This window comes from Leuresthes tenuis, unplaced genomic scaffold (assembly GCF_036924035.1).
Source record: "Leuresthes tenuis unplaced genomic scaffold, fLeuTen1.0.hap1 SCAF_10, whole genome shotgun sequence".
Taxonomy (NCBI): Eukaryota; Metazoa; Chordata; class Actinopteri; order Atheriniformes; family Atherinopsidae; genus Leuresthes; species Leuresthes tenuis.
In genome coordinates this window covers 10,414,372-10,435,318 of record NW_027325364.1, presented here as the reverse complement: position 1 = coordinate 10,435,318, position 20,947 = coordinate 10,414,372, and the positions used below count along the sequence as shown (strand labels likewise).

Here is a 20,947-nt window from a genome sequence, read left to right as displayed (position 1 = left end):
TAAGCTGAAACCATTTTGACTCAGAACCAGATGATAGTCTTGAAAGATATATCTTTTTGCCATTTTCTGTCTTTATTTTGCAGTCTGAAAAGAAAGAACAGAGGAAAGGAACAAAGGCAGAGAGAAGGGGAGGTTATGATATGCCACGCAGTACTCCCAGCTGGGAATCAAAGGTTATGCACGTCTGACAACTTTTAACCCACAGCCTTACACAGTAACCTCACTGACTCATCTGAACAGATGACTGTCTGTCCAAGGAGTGAGTTCATATCAACCAAAAACCAAATTCCTGGGGTTATGTTTGTTCCACCCAGCCAGATTCAGATTTTTCACTGTATTACCTGAGAGTTTTTCTCAACTCTCTCGCCTTTGCATCCCCTTCTGTCCTCTGTTTCTTTTTCCTGAAGGCCAAGAAAAGTAAGGGAAAACATTAAATCTTATGTTGCCTTGCTGTTTGAGGATGGCCCCATTCCCTTTGCATAAAACAGACACAATATAGCGAGTTTTCATTTGTGTACTCCATGTTGGTGTACATCTTAGAGATAGAGAGATAGAGATAGAGAAAGAATGTTTCAAAGAGTGTTTCACATGACAGATTAAAAATGTTCCTGAAACTGGAAATGTGCAAAAACAAAGAAATGCATGGCAATGTTCAAGGTGAATGATGGTATTAAACTGCTGATCTTGATTTGCTGTTGTAATTGAACTGGACTGGAGTGGTTATCAAGCTGTATCTCATTATGTGACAAACCTCTTTTAGTGATACATATGAGTTACTTGCTGTCTTGGAATACAGAGATCAAAGGTCTTTTAAAAAAGAAACATACTGACCTGAACCCAGAACTCTTTGCATCACCACCAGTTTTGTCTCATCGTCCCAGATTTTTAAGGAGGGCACAGAATCTCATTGATTAGAATGCAATTGGATCACTAACTGACGTTTTTGCGTTATCATATAGGTTATCATACACGTATGTTATCATGTTCTCACACTACTTACCTGAACAAGCCAACCCATTTAAACTTTGTCCCTGTTTTAAAATAAAATGACTGTACAGGCAAGTTTTCAGGGATGACAACAAAGAAGTCAAGTCCCAAAGAGCAAAGATATTTACACAAGGGCAGTGATTGAGTCAGAGTTGCATTATACCAAAAAAACTGACTTTTTCTTTCTTTTTTTTTCTTAAAGTAACAGCAAAAGAAACAATGAATTTCATGATCTCCAGCCTAGCCGAGTAACAGATTGTTTCTCTTGTAACAAAAATGCATGTTTGTGATTAGTGCCACATTTTTGGTTGATTTTTTAAAATCAAAACAACAAATAATCTTTTAAGGCCTTAATCACAGCAGTTAAACAATGGGCCTTACTGATCGAGAGACTAGGTAATTGTCTAATAGGGCTCCAAAGCTAAACAAAATAACAACTTTTTTTTTTTTTACATTTCTATAAATTTCTTGAAAATTACTTGAATACACCTTCACCATTATGTGGATTAGATTGAACTTTTTTTCTCTGTGGCTCCTAATTTATGTCTTTTGTTCAGTGTCCTCACATCATTCTCAGCAATGTTTGATTTAAATCCCTCTTTTGTACGTGGGCTTATTGTACCCAACCTGTCCACAAGCTTGAACGTGCCCATCTTATTATGCAGAGATATTTGTTCTTCAGACATTTACTGGATGTTTGGAGCTTTGTCCAAATACACAGCACAGATATCCCAGCATAGAAATGCAATTAGACACCTATACAATCGTCAAATCACACATGCTACAATCACACCAGATTCACATGCAAATGTGCCATGTGTTTGGGTGTTTTACGTCTTTCTGGGATGTATAGCTGTGGTGTCAATGGCAAATGTTGGCAAATAATTTACATTTAAATGTATATGTGAAAGGCTGTTTTACATCCTGCTGCCAAAGGAATTGCATTCAGGAGAGACTACATGGTTGACAATGATCAAAGAAAAACCTGCTAAGTTGTGATCAATGGACACAAACTCGCCATGAGCAGTGGGGGAGTAACTATGTGATAAATGACTATAACACTAAAAAGGGGGGTGGGGGGTGAAAACTGAAACAAAATCAGGAAAACACGTATTAAAAACTCACCTTGTTAGCGTGGCTTGGATTAGTTTTATTTTCCCATCGTAACACTTATCGAGCTCTGCATATAATAATATGATCAATAAAAACGTGATTCATACCATCTTTATTTGTCTGTTGCAACAACCAGCTGATAAAACATGCTCCACTGTTAGAATTTAGCAGTTACTGAGATAGGAGATTAAAATGCAGCTCAATTTTTTACATTATCCAAGTTTTGTATTATATGATCATACCAAAAATGGGTACCAGCAGAGTGTCTCAGTGAGTACATTTGAAAAATGCTTATTATGCTGGTTAACCTTTTCCATTTTACTTTAAAGAACCAAGTTTTGCCCATTACCAATGAAAAAATAACGACACGTTTTGCAATTATTCCAGCAAAATACTGTAAAAAACTTCTGCTTGATTGGGTGAGCGGTTCATATTTACTAAAGGTTTGTCAGCCTAGCAGGAAAACCCGTGACCACGAAATAACGGAAAAAAGTTTTAATCATCACATTGGTCGCGAAACTTTCACCTTGTTTTTTTTTTTTCTTCGTGTCAACCAGAACGCTCAGTCATCTGTCACAGCGCCAAACTATGAGAACTTCGGACGCGGCGTTGGTGTCAGGTGATTCTGTGCAGACAAATCAGCATCACCACGTGAACGCGCGAGAGTGAAAACTTAACCCCCCCCTCCAACGCACGGAGCAGCAGCAGCCTCCTGAGACTATAAAAGCCCTCAGTCACCATCCCTGGAGCACGAAGGAAGCGCAAACTCACAGGTGAGTGGCAAGGCAGAGAAACCAGCTCCAAATTATAACCAGCTCTTAGAAATGAAATGTCTGTCTGTAGCGAATATACATTTTTTTTTGTTTATATTGCGTTTTTGTTAACAACATGCTTGATAGTCATATTGTGAAACATAGGCAATATTGCTCTCTTGTAAAATTCAGCAGCATCTGTTTGCATTATATTTTCAGTGGTATCTGTCTGCCCAACAACCATGAAGGCTGTAGCTCTGATCCTTGCTCTGGCAGTCATCACTGGTAAGTGTTTTGCTAATTTACCTTCAAACAACATCTTGCTCTGTGTTTGAGTTTTTTTTTTTTTTATTTATCCATGCTTTGCACATTTGTCCATTGTAGGCTGCAATGCCCGTGCTGTGCGCCAGGCTGATACCTCCCTGACCCGCTTGGAGAGCAGTGTGGATCGTTTCTGGCAACACATCTCTGAGCTGAACCAAAAAGCCGATGGAATGGTGGAGAACATCAAGGCCTCTCAGCTCAGCAGAGAGCTTGAGTAAGTGCCCAGTTTCATTCCCTTGTCCTAATTTTGAATAAATAGCATTGAATCCACTCATTACTTTCCTTAGTTCATCTGCAATGTTCTTCCCCTGGTTTGTTCTAACCTCAGTATTCTTAAGCGTGATCATCTTATTCTTCTGATTCTAGCACTCTGATCACTGACACCATGGCAGAGCTGGCCACATACAGACAGGATATCCACACCAAGCTGGCCCCCTTTGCTGTAAGCTCCACTAATCAGCTGGCTGAGGACCTGGAGCTTCTGGCTAACAAACTCCAGAAGGACATGACTGATGCCAAGGAGCGCAGCACTGAGTATCTTGGTGAGCTCAAGACCATGGTGGAGCAGAACACTGAAGATGTCCGCAACCGCGTCAATACCTACACTAACAAACTAAGAAAGCGCCTGACCAAGGACACTGAGGAGATCCGCGAGTAAGTTATGTCAAAACTGTCAGATTTCAATTCTGTTTTGGCTGTTGGTGTTTATGTGAAACCTGCATTTCTTTGTCCTCTTCCAATTCAAGCACTGTGACCACCTACCTGGGTGAGCTCCAGTCCCGCACCTCTCAGAACCTTGGTGCTGTAAAGGAACAAGTTGTGCCCTACGTCCAGCAAGCCAGTGACACTGCCACCCAGAAGCTGAGTGACATCTCTTCAATCCTGGAGACCCAGGCTGACACCATCAAGACCGAGCTGGAGAGCCGCATGAAGGAGCTGCGCACCTCCATGGACAGCAGGCTGGACGAGATAACAGACCTGTTGTCTCCAATTGCCATCAAGATTCGTGAGCATTTTGAGGAAGTCGTGGACAAGGTCAAGACTGCTACTGCTTAAAGAAAGACTTAGGGTTTCTTAAGGGCTGTAGATGGTAGTACAAGGAGGAGTGTGTAAAACACTGATATGTGGTAGAAAAAGAGGAAACTGAGAGTTACTGATGTACATTTGGTGTTCCCGTGTTCAGGATAAAGGGGGTGACTACAGGGAAGAAGGTGTAAAGAAGCATCTTTTACATAATATTCACTAGATGGGGTCATAATTCTACATAGTCGCCCCATCTTCTTCTCTGGTCTTCCTTTGATCACTGAACACAAGCACCGCAGTCAATAACCTTTCTATATTTCACATGCAAGAGACAGTTATTTGTAATAGGCTTCACTTTTCTACTTTGAATTGTTTTGCAAGTTTTCTACAGTTTGCTGCTGGGTTTGAGTTTGAGGCAGGGATTTCAGCCCCTCTCACCCTTAAATGCTTAAAAAACAATTGTCTTTTTTTCAATAAATGCACTGATTGATGTTTGTCAAATTTTGGAGTTGCATACAGATGTGTCAGCTCGTTTGTTGAGGAGGTGATATAAAACCCCTAAAGAACCTCTGTATGGTCTGTCAGTCCATCTTGTTCTTCACAAAAATGGAATAAAAACTGACTTGATACATATTAGATTATCCCTGAGTTCTCCATTATTCACATGTTCCACAAATGTTCCACATTTTGTATGCCCACCATGCTGCTCTATATAAGTGCACTGCCTGTGACTGCAGCACACTCAACAGGGCTAAGTGAATAAAGAACCTAGAAAATATACTTCCACTATTTGTTTCTCGTATCAAACATTCAAGAGCAATCCATTATTTAAGATAAGTTCCAGTTACGTTTAGTCAATAATTCAGTATTGTGCCTCATACAATGCTGTATGAAGTCGGAAATAATCAGTTTTAAATGTATTTACTAGATATACAGAGATAATCTAACTGAGCAAATTCTCTCTCACAATCTGCAGTAATCACATTAAGCTGATTGCATCAAGATAATCATAGTATGAAATAGCATTTATAAAGCAGCTGTGCCATGGTTAGGTTAGGGTCTCACAGTAGGCAGTATTCATGTTCTGACAGCCAGTCAGAAGCCTCTGTATGTAATCTACCCTATATTTCCTCTCTGTTTTCCACTCTTCTCACAGTACAACAGCATGCTGATTAAGTTGCTTATCTGAAAACTCAACTGCATCTCTGCGAAGCAGGAAGGATGAAAATCTTCTGTCGTTACATGTCCAGTTTCTTGACTGAAAGCTGACATTTCCCTGCACTTCACCTCTTGCCCAGTGTTAACAGGCAGAGGCCCCCGTGCAAATTTGAAAGATCAGTGGATCTGGCTAAATTGAATGATTACAACACTGAAGTTGTCCTTTTGACTCTCCTTGTACCTGTTTTCCTCCCCAACCGTCTTTATTCACTCCTATTTCATAGCCACCCCCACATCCCTCAGTTCTCTGCTTCTCTTGTCCAGACTTGTTAAGATCTAGTTCCAGATTCCTTTCTCTTGATCCCAGTAGGTATCTGGGAACATTCTGTGCCATGGATTGAATTCTTTACAGGGACACCATACCAGCTCGACCTTTATCCTGTAATACATTTGTGTGCCGTATACATAGTAGAACAGTCAGTAAGAGACATAAGCAAATGCATTGGTTTGTAGACAGTAGCCATGTGCACATTTTTATTTGGAAGGAGTTTTGTTATTGATATAAGAAACATGATGCATGTCATACCTGTTTCTACACTAGTACTTGTTAAATGAAGGGGAAAACATTGATCAACTGTCTAGTTATCGAACAAGTCTTATAGCTCCATCAGGGTTTTCAGTGGTGCCACATGCAAAGGACTTAAACAAAATTGGGATTTCCACCTGCTGTGCCTGACAGACAAAATGCTGATGAAACACAGCAAGATTTTTCCTTTAAAGTTCAGAGCAGAGGCCAGCAGAGGACACCATTTGTCCCATGTTCATCTTCCCTCCGCTGACCCCTCCACTTGAATCCAGGGTGCACAAAGATGCAGCTGTGTTTTCTTTATAAGTAGATTTGCCTCATAAAGAAAAAAAAAGATTACATAAACTAAGCTTTGGGAACAAAACTGACATTTTATGGATGAGGAATCACTTTAGGTGCATGTAGAATAAAGATGATTGGTGTTCAAAAATCTAAAAGCTTTGAACAGGGTGATGATGAATGTGATGTGACTGATTCCTGTAGAATTCTTTGAAGAAAGGGACCAATGTAGCCAGGGGTCCATGTTCAAAATAAATTGGTAATTTGAGTCTAAATCAAGTCTGCTATTACCCCTAAGCAACTGTATGAGAACGAGGGGGAAAGTGCTTCTAAAATAAAAAATATATTTATAAATAGAGAAGGTGTGAGTAAGCAGTTCATCTTCTCCACAAAACCACCACATTTGATTCTGACAAAACATGTTTACAGCGTCTGTTTGTGTTAAAGGGCACAGAGTGTGAAGTGAAAGAATGACTAACTCTGTGACCAGGTGTTTATCCCCTATGAAATCACTCCTTTCAGGAATGGGTGTTCATAATCAAGTGAAACTCCAACAGTACACTACCAGTTGTTTACAAGGATTACTCATGGATGGTAAAAACAGGAAAACCACAAGCATCCTGCTAATTCAGCACTTCTGCTCCGTCTGTTAATATAGTGTGTCTGCACAGTGCTGCACAGTGAGCACTGCCCAGCAACAACCAAAAGAAAAAAAAAAAAAGAAATTCCAGAGAATTAGCAGGTGCTTGCTAGCCCATGACTGCTAGTAACCCCTCCAAAAACACCCCTGCAGAGATTTTACCTCCTTTTACAACTCACATCCTTTCCTTCCTCTTTAGAGCTGGCACACAACATCAGTCACCACAGGGGCCTTGGCTAAATACAAAAAACAGCCTTTTTGTTAAGCTTGTTATTGCAAATTGGGAGCACACCAGACACGCACTTTCACACCCTATGCCTCCTGCAATTATTCACGAGGAGCTTGTATGCACGCAAGCTCAAGCTCATACATAAACCCACTGGCCACTTTATTACAAAAGAGATGGAGATTTAAACGCTCAGGATAAAGTGTGAATGCTGAGGGAAGTGATGGCTCTTTTAACTTAATTAGACTATTCAACATAACAATAGTACCTCGTCTAGATCCAAGTCATCAGCAACAAATGGACTTTTGGCCTTTTGTAACAGTCAGCTTGGTGTGAAAATAGATATGTTAAGCAGCGATAAGGTTTTTCAGATGTCAGATGCAGACTTCCTGACCTCTAACTCATGTCACACTTGTATTGAGGGGTTACTGCAGCACATCCAACTGTAGGCTACTGTTTTTCTGTTGCGAGTTAAATGGCAGGATGAACCAAATACGGTTTTGACTTCCCTGTTTAAGAAAGGGAACGTCTGTGCAAAGCAGACATCAAATGTTGCAATGAAACCCTAAGTAACCCTAAGTAGAGATGTAAATGGAAAAACACCAATACAAAGAATCAGTGTGTGCTTTTAGTGAACAAGATGTCAATGACTTATAGCCCTAAAACAGCAAAAAAGTCAATATTAGGAAATGTAGGTATTGCAGTAATTAAAATGCACTCTTCAGAGATTTATGTGCATTTATTTAGGCCAGTTCATTTAATGGACGGTCTCCGACCCCATTAAGGCTTGACAAGAAGGAAAGGAAAGGATCAGCTCTGTAGTTTTTTATACTGTCTTGAAACCTTGCCTTGGTCACCATGGTTTTGAACTTTAAGTAAGAGAGACAAGGCCAGCTGGAGCCAATGTGCCTAGTGATTTTCAAACAGTTAGCTTGACTTAACACACGTAAACTGTCCCAAGAGGATTATTTTAATTAATAGTATGTTTTAGGATATCAGAGATATTTGTTAATCAGCAAAGTCTCCCAAAGGGGTGTGTGTGTAATGCTTGTTGTAAAAAGCTACACTATTAAACATTAGGGGAAATGTTACACATTTGCTCATTGTGTAAAACTCTTTGAAAGTTTCATATGTCTGACTGAGATGTGATATTTTACATACAGAAATGTTTTAATCTTACTTGATTGAACTTCACTGCAGTATTTAAAGCAGCATTAGCTCTGTCTTATACAGTATTGCAGTTACTTTGGTTAATGCATAAAAAAATATTTAATTACATATCAATATATCACACTATTTCACCAGTTAGCCACTCTCACTGCTCTCATTTTGATAGGTTGAATATATTTTGTTGCTAAGAAGTTTCTTCTTTCAATAAAGTAAAGTTCTAAAGCAGGATTTTACTTTGTCATGTAGGTCCAATGTACTTCCATTGAAGTAAATTAGCTGCAATAATTCAAATTAAGTAATATGTCTAAAAGAATAATCTTACAGTAATTTTTGCATCATGTAACGAGTGTGGATCATATCCTCAAATAGTCCCAGCAGGCTAGGTGCCTAATCACATCCTGTAGCAGTATAAGTACTGAAGTCCTGCTTCTTAACCTCAAAATCCAGTAAAGCCACTATCTCTTACTGTGTATCAATTTGACAGGGTCAATTCTTGGCTAAGGCTTCAGGTCCAAAGGAGATTCCAAATAGTTCATGTCTATGAATCTATCATCTATGGACTTTGTTCTTCAACATCACATCCCAGCTTATTTGTTCACATTACATTTACAGAGGGATCAGAGCAGAATTGTAAGAAACTCTTTTTCTCTGTTTCTCTCTGTTCAAATGCGACTAACTGATATGTGAATCAGACACAATACACAGTGACTTCAATTTCCACTGGTAAGACTTTAATCTGTCTGTCTTTTTTTATTTTTGCCGTGGTGTCTATCCGTGAGCTTTGTTTAATGTAAGAAGATCGGCACTAATCAATAAAGGGGGCAGTGACACCTCAAGGACATCACGCGTTAAGTTGACCAAGTCTGGCGTTTTGCGTCACCCTTCCTAAAATAGGGCAAGCCTATAAAAAAGAGTGAACACATTGGTGTTCAGAGACACTTTTTTTTCTCCTCTGCGACGGAAAACAGGTATGTTTTTCATTTTATCACTTCAAAAACAGGAAATAGCTGATTTTGTCTCTTTATTAACTGACGCAGAAAAGCTTAAGAGAGTATTGTGATATTTCTATTGGAAAACATGGCACATATTTAATTTTGTCGATATATTTATGGCACATTAAGAGCAAGCAACCACACCTAAACACAATAGTGATATCAAATCATATGTAAGCTTTAAGGGTTAATTGTTGGCTAAATTAAAAATGTGAGGAGCAGGACTTTAACAGGAGCTGTCTACCTGCTGTGGTGCTGACACGTCGGAGTTGCAGTTTCTAAACAAGAAAAAAAACTTTTGCTGCTCTTTTCATCTTGATCATGTTACCCTGAAAGCGGTTAAGAGCACGACAAATATGAAATTTGACTTTTTCTTCCTCCTCAGAGATTTACAGACAAGATGAGGCTGTACCTTGCAGTTGCCGTGCTGATGCTGGCTTTTGTTGCATACACAGGTTGGTCTTGTATTTATCGTGCCTTCAGAACTTCCCGTCTATGCCTTGTATGTGACATCTTGAGTAAATTCTATGTTGTTCTGACCTGCAGAGGCACAGGAGGAGAGCGTTGAGGACAAGTTCAGTCAGTTCGGCCAGCAACTCGGTGAGTTCGGAAAGACCCTGGCTGAGAAGGCCAAGACTACCTTTCAGGACATTCACACCAGCGAGTTTGCAGAGACCACCAGGTAGGAAATAAGCAAATTATCACAATCTTGCCACTTATACTATGGTGCAGGCCTATAACTCAAGATTATTGTTATATCCTTCACAGAACCTGGTTCTCAGATCAATTTGAAAAGATAAAAAGCAAGTTTGGGGATCAATCTTAAGACTGCTGGACTGGTTCGTGTCTCCAGCCTGCTTATGCCCTCCCTCCACGTCAGCCTCTCCGCCTGCTGACTTCTGACCATCATATTGGAGGGTTGCTCTGCACAGTGACCAGACTCAACTCAAGAGTTATTTTGACTGTACTCTCTTTGGGGCAAAATGTCAAAAAAGTGCAATAAAAGAAATTCAAAATGTTTTTGAAATAAATTCTCTGTTATCAGATTTTCTCATTGCAAATAAAACAAGAATTTATGTACAAAACTGAAGCATCTTTGAGGTGTTTGTCTGATGAGCTTGATATAAGCAAATGAGAGTAGAAACACTCCACTTGGACGCCTGATAGCTGTCCTCTTCCCTCTGTCATGCTTACATGCTGGTATAGCAAATGACACTTTCCTCTGCACATAGAACCAAAATGAATAGCATTATGAAAATAAATCACAAAATTTCATATATCAATTCTACATCCAATATTTCTAAAAGTTTCAGATGAAAACAAATGATCAGTTCTACTCTTTTAAAGTAAGGGCTTCATCTTATAAATAATTTGAATTAATGTCCTTAAACCCTTAAAACATATCTTCTCTTATTTCTAAACACAGTTTTGCCAAAAAGTCATGGAGAGTGTCAGCCTAACTAAAATCATTAATGCAAAAGTTCAGATTTATGGTATACGTATGTTGCTTTGCACTTTCCTTGTGGCCAGCACCATGCTACAGTGGTGATCACTCTCCCTGCCCAGTAACAAGGTTCCTGCTTCAAAACTGCTTCCACTTTCCCCTTTGTTAGTGAGCCTCATGACGAATCCAGGCTCCAGGGTCAGCAATCAGCTGGAGATGCCAGTTTAAACAGGATGAACTGAGTAAAGCAGATCAAATTCCACCAGAGGTCAGAAACAACAGCAATTATTGCAATAGATGGGTATAAATATAATTAATCCAATCTAAAAAATTATCAACGGGAAAAAACCCAGAATAATACTTAAAAGTGTGCCTCCTCAAGTTATATTAGCATTATGCCTTCTGCGCATGTAAATGTGCTTCATGGCACTAAAACACTAATCAGAGTATGGGCCCTCACACAAATCGGAAATAAGTGCACAGTCTTTATTGATTAAGTGTTTTTTCATTTGGGGCAGTATTATATATTTATATATAGCAGGCCATTACAACAAGATTTTCAGATGTGCTTGAAAACTTATGAATACTGTGAAGTACTATGAAAGGTCCAGATATACACTTTGCCAAATTAATAATTTGTACCAGAGTCAACATCAACTGAATTAACAAAACATTTGGCCACTTTTATCAAAGAATAGCAACATCTAATAGAGAGTAGTTTATTTTGTGTTAATCACAAGTATCAAAGGGCAAGTGCCAACATGGCTGCTTTCGGTATTTCACAACCCCTGGGATAAAGTCACTGTTTAGGATGAGTTAATAATCCACCAGTTGTTCCAGTTCAATGAAATCTGTTTCACTGAAGAGTACAATGACAGAGGTCAGTGGCGAGTGCATAAAGATGGCAACCTTTCGATGTGACAGCATCGATGTGACAGCACTGGCTGTCTGGGCTAAGATTACTTAAAGATCACTTTCACTTTGAGACAAAGATTTCAAGTAACCCGAAGTGAGTTACTTGAAATCTTGGTCATCAGTATCGGCGAGCCTAGTGAGAAACTGAAAACAAAAATAAACTGCACATTTCAAGAGAAATTTGAGGTTCAACCATGCTAACAGAATCTTCGTCCAGTTTTGGTTTCCAAGTACATATTATGTTGTAAAGAAATCAAATCTCAACATAGGGTAATGTCCACAGGGAACAAATAGCGTGAAAAGTTCCTAACTTCTGACAAGATCAAATTGATTTTGTGATGGACTCTGCCCACTGAAATGCTTTGCTCAACTGAAAATATTTATCTATTTGAACCCTGTCTTTACCAAAACCTCTATCTCTACTTTGAGACTTTGACTGATCTGTACACATTTCGGCACCCAACAAATGGTTTGAGATACCTAAACCAAAGGGCGCCTGGACAGTTATTGAACCCAGCTAATGTTGAAATCATATCAATAGTTTAGGGCCTGCAGATGCAAAAAGAAATATTACTTTACTTGTACTGGCATTTATATTGTAATAGATCCAATATTTAAAACAAACCTATGAAACTGTATTTGACAAAGGTAAATGTTTCCTAAAGTTGCATGTCTTTTAAATATGAGAGCAGTCAAAGCCAAAAACATGTAAGTTAGTCCAAATATTTTTGCATTTTATTTGCACGTGTTTTTCTTTTTTTTTTCACTGATGTCTGAAAAAGAGATAACTATTTTGGATCGGTTCTTTGTGTAAAAAAAGCAACAGGTTTAGACCTGTTGCGTTGCAGTCACTCTGTGGTTTGGCAATAAAACATTAGAGCAATGGAAAAACAAGAAGATTAATGATCATCCCATCAAGACCAGTGAACACACAAATAAAATGGCCTGATAACTCTTGGCTCAGTTACCTTCTGTTGACCAGAACCAGAGCCAGAGCCAGAGGAAATGGTAAATAAAACGGAAAGAAAAAGAATCCTTTCTTTCTTTTTTGTCTTTATGTTTTTGATGCTATTAAATAATATTGAAGTCTGTAGCTTTAATACATGCATCTTCATTGTTAAAAAGAAGGACAAAATAACAACATATATATCAACCTGATGTGCTGAGGATGTGATAGGTGGTTGTTTGGCATGTATTTTGAATAGCAGCATTTACAAACCCTTTTATGAAAAACAAGCTGCTCATGGTTGTGTTTCTTCTTTTTTTTGACAGATGTATATTAAGGCACTTGTGTTTGTTCTCATCTTACTAATGCAAGGTATAGCTAATCATTCTGCATATTCAGGAACAGTATTTACTTTACTTAACTGACCAGCAACGCTTTCTGCAGCATGCTTGCCAGCTTTGGCACAGACAGCTGCTCCAGAACAACCAGACTCTCCAGGAGGACTACAAAGGCTAGCAGATGGGGCCAGGTATTTCATAAATCCATTTTGGATTTCCATCTCTGTTTTTGTGTAAACTGTAACATCTATTAGTTTGCATCTCAGTGTGTTTTTGTCAATGTGTATGTATAATAATCTACATACTCATCTCTACACTTAGGCAAGCCAAAGCTAAAATCCAGGCTTTTGGAGACACAGCGCTTGGCTTTGCTGGTGCTTACTATGAAGACCACATCCAACCAGTGACCGGCGACTATGTTGAGTGGGCTTCTAACGTTAGAAGCGCCCTGTGGGAGAAGATTCAGACAACCATTGATAACTACAGGGCACCAAGCAAGTAGTCCAGCTCACCAAGCACTTCAAAATTGAAGATAAACTTAAAATAAACCTACAATAAAATAACCTACCATAACTTGCTGCACTCATCATTTATCAATGTTTGTCAGAAGGCTTTGCTGATCATGAACAATAAAGACAGAGTCAAACAAATGTTCCATGAAACGCCTTTGGCTGGCCCTGAAGTAGATCTAATTATGGGCCTAGCTTTTTGGAAACAAAGGAAAAGAGTGGTATTAATCAGGAAAAGTGGTTGTGTGTTGAGCGTGACTTTTTTTCTGAATCTTGCAGTGATAACTTTTATCAGAGAAACAAATACATATATATATATATACATACTTATAAATCTGTACTGACAGGTTTATAAGTGTGGCCCTTGGTGAGATCATTAAGTCTCATCAAAAGTTAAGATGGACAAAAAAAAGTGAGAGATGGGAAACAAAAAGGTAGAAAAGGCGAAAGGAGAAAACATTATGAAAACGAGTACTTATCACCTTCCATCCAGTGTGTCGAAGGTTATGAGGTAGAAAGGTGAAGCCTCAGGGATCTTACACAACTGGTCTAGACAATGCAGGGATGATTGAGCATTTGACTCCAATCTCCATGCTGTTAAAGAAATGCTGATGAGAAAGACTTAATCAACACTATCTTCGATCAAGGCAGGTAATGACACATGAGCTGATTCAAAGTTTGCTTTTTTCTGGGCCACGCATGATGTAACTAGTACAACATACGTGCACTATGACATTTTGTAAACACACAACTTCTGTATTATCAGGAGAACTCTGAGTGCATGTTGCCATGAATACAGATAAACTTACATGTAGGTACTTTGCACAATCTCATATTTCCACACATACACGTATGGTAATGTCCACTGAACTTTGTTAAGGTGAAAGTATGCATGTGTGTGTATGTGTGTGTGTGCGTGTATGCAAGCGTGTGTGTGTAGATGTGTGTATGGTCATCAGATGACGTTTGTTTGCAGTCGCCCCCTATATCATCTTGTCCAGATGTGAGCTCTAGTTTACAGACAACTCGCCTTCAGAGAAGACTGTCACTTCTCGGATCAGTACATCCAGCATACTAGCAGGTAATCATAATTGTTACAGCAGCAGCTTCTGTCTAAAGCTACTTGTGATATTTTATTTCACACACCAAACCTTTCAGACATCTAATTTTTTTTGTTTCAATGTCTGCATTTCTTTCTTTTCTATTGTTTCAGAGATGAACGCAAAATTTGTTCTTGCCCTAGTCCTCGTTCTGCAGGGTAAGACAACATTTCAATGCTATCTGAATAATTGTGCATGTTTTTGTTAGTAACAAAGCATGGTTAGGACTATAGGAAACCATGTGAGGCAACAGAAGAAGCTTTAATTATTTCTCATCATGTTATTTGAATTGGTTAATTCCTTGATGGAAAAAAGGCTGAATATAACATGCTTTCAATGTATCTGTCTGTTTTGAAACAGTTTAATTGACAATGCAGCATGGCTGCCCCAAAACTGCATTAAATGTGGTTGACATGCAAGATGCATGCTTATATTTAAACTACAATTAATTGTAGCAGTCAGATTTGACACATTAAAGACTTGTTAAAGCAGATTTTCCACTGTTTCTAACTCACATTTATACACAACCACCCCAACAAAGTTTCTCCAATGCAAGACTTAAAAGTGGTGTTTTCTTTGAAAAAAAATAAAGGAATATAATTTAATCTGTCAGCAGTTGTGTTTTTATTCAAAAAGCACTGAAATAGTTTGGAAAATAAAGTCCTACTCTTCTTATTTCATCCCAGTGTCCACAAGCCTGTGTGACATTCCTGCACCATCCCAGGAACTTGTTGACAAATATGAGTCAATGAAATCTGTGTTCTACAAGAGACTGCTGAACGCTTACAGCAAGCTGCAGACTGCCGTCGGAGACAGCTCGCAAGGACAGGTTGCTAAAGAGATGCTGGAGGCTATGCAAAGCAGGCCTGAGCTGCAAGCCATCGCCAAGGTTGCCAGGTGAGTTTTCACAAAGAACTCCACATCCAGTGAAGATTCACTCTCCATGCTATGACTTCTTTAAACTTGTGTATTGCTTTAAATAATTTGTTGTCCCTTTCTGTGCAGTGGTGTTGGCGCAGAGGCAGCTCCCATAGTGGATAGGGCCCGTACATCACTCTTGGGTTTGTACGAACAGTACCTGCGCCCCCACGTCGGCACCGGTCTGAGCGATGCCATCGACCAAATCAAGGTTGTCCTCGATGGAGTCATGCCCGCTGAGTAAAGATGACCAGCTGAAGCAAACTACCTGTCAGAAGCCTGTAATAGATGATAACTCATAGTATATACACCAGTTTAGGCTGAGGGGACACATGCAAAATGCAGATTATTTGTCCCTTTTTAAATCAATGCATTTGTCAAATCATGCAGAGTTACAAGCTTGGCAAACATGTCAACACCATCTGTGTAAGTTCTGCATGTGCAGTATTATGTGTTTGATACACTAACAGAAGTGTGTATGCGTGACTGTGTATGTAAGTGTGTGTGTGTTCAATAATAAAATGAAGTAAAAGTGATTTGAAGTGTGCTTCTTTATCAAAACAATGAAGGTTTATTTCAACAGTTGATTAAATACTGTTTAAATAAAATATGTTGCTATCACTTGAAGGTCAACCGTTGGAGCATTATGGGATTTCTTTATCCATGATTACATAAATTTATAAATAGTTTAAGCTTTGATAAAACTAAAAATGTAAGATTCAAGAAAGAATTCACACTGCAGACACTAATAAACATATTTTGCCACCTTTGCTCTGAATAGAACACTTGGATTTCTGGCTTCATAAATGCCAAGCAAGCCAACCTTTTTCCTCATAATGATGAAAAAAAAAACCCTGCATGTTCATGTGTTAAAACACATCTCAGTGACACAAACACATTAACAGAATGCAATTATACTGCCAAATAATTTGCTTGAACTGAAAGTGTTAAGCTAAACTAGTGTTGTCAAATTTCTATGAGTCAAAAAATGTGGGATTTTATTTAGTGTTGATAGGTCTTACCAGTTAATGGATAGTATATCGTGCAAGAGCATGTGGAGAGTGTGTCACTTTTTCACGATGTCACTTATCACCGTCTCGGGCATTTCAGTCAAAGAAAAAAAAAAACACTGTTTTGCAATAAAAGTATACTATTACTATAGTAATAGTAAAGTATAGTGCCATTGTTGCAGCCAACATTGATGAAGCCTTTATGCAGCTCAATGATAACCAAACAGAGCCGGGTCATCAGCTGGACCGAATCAAAACCACAAGCTCTCTGACAATTTGAACCCCGCTGCTGCCCGCAGCTGGACTCAAACTGACCCAAGTTCGGAGGTCACAAGCAACATGACATGTGAGGCTGGATCACATGACAGGCGGCAATGTTTACTTGGGCCTGGATTGGCGTCTCATCAAAAGTGAGACTTTGTGGTCTAGTCTCCTAGTCAGTGTAAAAAAAAAAAAAAAAAAAACCTGCATTATTAATGTTTGATGCTTCCAAATAGCTTTTAATGATAGCTATTGCACTGTTGATTATCTTTATAGTTTTGTGCTTTAAAAAATATTTTTCTCACCATCTTTTATGCAGCCTGTGGAAATATGGATTTCTTCTCTGAAAAGTACAACAGAAAAAAGTTTACCCTATTACAATTCATAAATATTACAGATTAATAACATCAATACATTTCTTAAGCTGGAGTTGATTAACAGATGAAAATGTGCTCTTAAGTAACAGAAAACTACATCTAAAGATTTCATAATTGATTATAATCTTGCGCAATTTAGGTCGAGATTTTCTCGTGAAATTACGCAAATTCTGAATGGTGTGAAAATCGTGGGCGCAAAATTCTGCTCGATGGCAAGTAAGAAACATTAGTACTTATTAACCCAATCCAAGTGTCCAAATATTTGCTTTCAATATATAACCACCGTCTCAAGGCCAGAAAGGCAAACCAATCCAAAGTAAACAACAATTTTGATCAGGATGTCTTTTAAGGACGAAAGGACGGTAAGGACGAAACAAACAATTTCCTTTCAAATCAAATCATATGACACAAACAGATAGTTTTCACTTATATTTGAGTCAAACAGTGAGTTTTTTTTTAGACTTTGTCTTTCTTTCCCAACACCAAAGAAATGGTCTTTTATTGTAGTCCAGACGGTCAAAATGTCTCGTAACCTGATTCAGCTTGAATGACGTGTTCACCAGACTCCAGACTTAGGACCAACTTAATCGGACTTAGAACCATTGTTGACTGCCATGACCACATCAGCCTTATTATGCAACTAACAAGTACCTCCTAATGGAGGTGCGACTGTGTGCTGCATAAGAAAAACTCTTGATCTAATCAATAAGGAGTAGCTGACTATGGAATGTTTAAAAGTGGGTTAGAGGAGACGTTTCTTGCATGACCCCCACCTTCAGTTCATGTGTTTGTAGACCTGAAACATGTATACAGCTATCTTATGAATCATGTAAAAGTCTTCTTTATGTAGTCCCAATGTCCACTTTATCAAGACTCAGTGACACACTTGTCCTGCAAACACACTTCGAACAACAGTGCAGGTTTATCTCCCACAAAGTGCACTTTGGCTCTGAGAGCGACAAGTCAACATATTTACACTCCTATATAAACAGCTCTGGTCGGTGGTGCTTCCTATTCTGTTTTCTTTTCACAGACGTTTCTGAAGAGGATTGCTGTGAGTACAGACACTTTTGTTTAATTTTTTTAATAAATGAGAGGGCAGCAGTGTAGAAAGCTCATGTTTGTTGCGTATAGGTTGGAGATTACCTTTTCACCGGGTAAAAGCCTGAACAGAATAGAAAATGAAGAAACAATTTGGGTTTTTTTTATATCATAGGCGAAAAATCTAATTATGTTTGGACTGTAAATAACATAAATACTTCAACAGGAGCCGAGTGGGGAAGTATATGACAGTGCTTCACCCTAGTGGAAAGAGAGGGTTATGGTTTAAGCGTCTCATTGTTGTTTTCCATTCACAGATCTGCATCACCATGAATAAGCTGCTGGTCATCACTGTGCTTGTTGCATTTCTTGCACTAAGTAAGTGTATTCCCAGATGAGAAAAACACCAATTATAAAAGTGTTTAAGTGGAAAAAAAGCTACTGCTAATTAAGTATTCATAAAACTGGCAGATTTGTCTGAATTCATAACGCTACAAGTTTTGTTTAAGAAACAAAATGTAAACAATTAGTGCATGTTCATTAGCAAACAATGAAAGATGACTTGTGTAGATATGAGTATATGGAAAGAAAATATAATTCTAAATCTAATCTTTCAAATAGGAAAACTCTTAGAAAAAATATTCTTTGAACGAATAAAGAAGCTTGATAAGATTTTTTTTTTATTTTGCTGAAAAAGGAGGAAGAGTTAAAAGGTTATATCTTTCCTTTCTTCAGACATGCAGTGTGTCTTGTGCTATCAACCAGTGTGTCATGTTGTTTTCACATTTTTTTTGAGGTGGATAAACTATGTAGTTTTGTTAACCTGAGTAGAAACAAACATTTACCTTGTTTTACTGATCAAATGTGGCATCCTTCGACTCATGTGAGCGGTTTTCACGCAGGTGCTGAAAGCTTCCGTATGCCGAGACAGGCTGAAGAGGAGGAGGGGACTCTGTCCAAGATCACAGAAGCGGTCAAGTCCTACTATGACGGAGCCATTGGCACTGTCAGTGGATACATGGAAAGCATCAAGGGCCTGAAGTTGGAGGAGAAAGCAAAGTAAGATACTAAAAATGCAATGCAATATATTTATACTGTATGGGAATAGATATACATTTACAGTCAAAACTCTTCTCTTTCTGTATATTCTGTCTCCACAGGAATCTTTACACTGACACCTCCACAGTGGTAAGCACCTATGCTGGCATTATGCAAGACCAGCTTTACCACATTTTCTACAAAGAGCAGTAAAAAAAAAAAAGGAAAATTTATTACCAAAGACCTCAGCCTCCATTTCTGACAATACAAGAATGCTCAACCTGCACATGAAATGCCCATGAACCATTTGACATTCTGAACTTATCACATATTTCACCATACGGAGTCTCAAGACCTCAAACAGCAACTACAGAAATAATGGACACGGTGCTCTTTGTGACGCTTTTTCGAGCCACTGCACCAGTGATAACCACCCAGTAAGGACCAAGAATCCTTAGAAAAAACAACCAACAGCTTACCCAGAGGAACTGGGTGGAAAAATCTGGCGAACACAAGGGGCACTGAATATCTTCCATACATCACAAATTTCTGCATGGGTCTCAAGAGAGATGTGCAAATAACAATGGCATTAATCTTGTGGTCTGACCCCACCTAGTGGTGTTTCCATTTTCTCACAGTTGACTCAAATGGCCATTCCACCTTTAAATTTAGATGTTTGTGTCATATCTTGAAATAAAATATTTATGCAAAAAAAAAAGTGGCGCATGTGTTTGATTCATGATAACCTAACACTGTTTGACATTCGTTTGTGTCAGCTTTGTGCCTTCTGTCAGCTCAGAGATGTGCAGAATCACATGTTTTGTCTGAATAAATCTGCAATGACACACAAAACTTTCATGAGCAGAGGCATCACCAGAACAGAGCCGCAATTAATATTGGATGAAAAGCCAAAAAAAAAAGCATTTTGAATATGAGCAGACATGAATCAACAACATGTTGTTTTATCGACTCTGACAGCAAGTGACGCAAGAGTGCTCTGATTTTTAATTCATGCATACATCCACAATATGCTGCTGCTTTGGAGGCTGCAGGACAACACAAACAAGAGATGAATTTGCTTTTAAGCATCATCTTGTGTTGGTGTTTCAAAAGAAAAACACTGAAGAGAATCAGAGCACAACTGCTTATTGCGTGTGGATTTTCTAATATATTGCGTGTGGGCAAAGCTTTTCTAACACCACTTTTACTCCTGCTGCAGTTGTTATATAAGTACTGCTATAAAAAAAAACAACAACATGTTGATAGAGTGCAGATCTGTGTCATAGCAGAGCTGTTGAATGCGTGTGCAGATGTGTCTACACTGTGTGCGAATAACTACACTTTGTATTTGGATTCAGAATTTGTAAAGTATATAAAAAGTATTTTCTCTTAATAGGCAACAAATACAGAAATGATATTGATGCAGACTGATGCTAATTTAATTGAATCTATCAATTTCTGCAGTTTTCAGCATCGCATAACAAAAAGTCTACTCCAGTTTCTGTGTAAAATTCTGCAGATAGTAACATAAGATAGTAAGAGAACTCTTTCACCATGTTAGTATCAATGACTGATAACTAAATATGCAGAGTTTTTAATTACTCTCAGTGTTCTTTCATTTTTTATTTGACTGCGGTACTCTAATTATCAGCTGATGTGCTTCTTAAGCCACTGCTTCTAATCGGTGGATATTACATGATGCAACGAGAACCTTGTTTCGATAGAACTGATATACTGTTTTGTTACTGGATGTTTTTAGAACATTAACTATGTTCTGTAGAGAAATATCAATCAGCTGGG

General features: G+C 38.5%; 4 protein-coding genes and 1 long non-coding RNA gene across 5 annotated transcripts; all 5 read left to right on the top strand.

Moving 5' to 3' along the window:
* The first annotated feature begins 3,031 nt into the window (after positions 1–3,031).
* apoeb (apolipoprotein Eb) lies at positions 3,032–4,835 on the top strand. Its single transcript, XM_072393884.1, has 4 exons — positions 3,032–3,137; positions 3,237–3,390; positions 3,543–3,830; positions 3,923–4,835. Exons 1-4 carry the CDS (start codon positions 3,095–3,097, stop codon positions 4,230–4,232), a joined length of 795 nt encoding a protein of 264 aa, XP_072249985.1. The 5' UTR covers positions 3,032–3,094; the 3' UTR covers positions 4,233–4,835.
* Positions 4,836–9,594: 4,759 nt separating this feature from the next.
* On the top strand, positions 9,595–10,340 carry apoc1 (apolipoprotein C-I). Its single transcript, XM_072393883.1, has 3 exons — positions 9,595–9,705; positions 9,797–9,932; positions 10,019–10,340. Exons 1-3 carry the CDS (start codon positions 9,651–9,653, stop codon positions 10,074–10,076), a joined length of 249 nt encoding a protein of 82 aa, XP_072249984.1. The 5' UTR covers positions 9,595–9,650; the 3' UTR covers positions 10,077–10,340.
* A 2,214-nt stretch (positions 10,341–12,554) lies between these two features.
* On the top strand, positions 12,555–13,243 carry LOC140316203 (uncharacterized). Its single transcript, XR_011917319.1, has 4 exons — positions 12,555–12,617; positions 12,882–12,927; positions 13,000–13,084; positions 13,215–13,243. It is a non-coding gene; the product is annotated as an uncharacterized lncRNA (long non-coding RNA).
* Positions 13,244–14,327: 1,084 nt separating this feature from the next.
* apoa2 (apolipoprotein A-II) lies at positions 14,328–15,956 on the top strand. Its single transcript, XM_072393930.1, has 4 exons — positions 14,328–14,483; positions 14,616–14,660; positions 15,189–15,399; positions 15,508–15,956. The coding sequence occupies exons 2-4, from the start codon at positions 14,618–14,620 to the stop codon at positions 15,662–15,664; spliced, it is 411 nt and encodes a 136-aa protein (XP_072250031.1). The 5' UTR covers positions 14,328–14,483; positions 14,616–14,617; the 3' UTR covers positions 15,665–15,956.
* Positions 15,957–18,070: 2,114 nt separating this feature from the next.
* apoc2 (apolipoprotein C-II) lies at positions 18,071–19,376 on the top strand. The gene is made up of 4 exons (XM_072393931.1): positions 18,071–18,122; positions 18,427–18,487; positions 19,012–19,168; positions 19,270–19,376. The coding sequence occupies exons 2-4, from the start codon at positions 18,439–18,441 to the stop codon at positions 19,358–19,360; spliced, it is 297 nt and encodes a 98-aa protein (XP_072250032.1). The 5' UTR covers positions 18,071–18,122; positions 18,427–18,438; the 3' UTR covers positions 19,361–19,376.
* Positions 19,377–20,947: the final 1,571 nt, after the last annotated feature.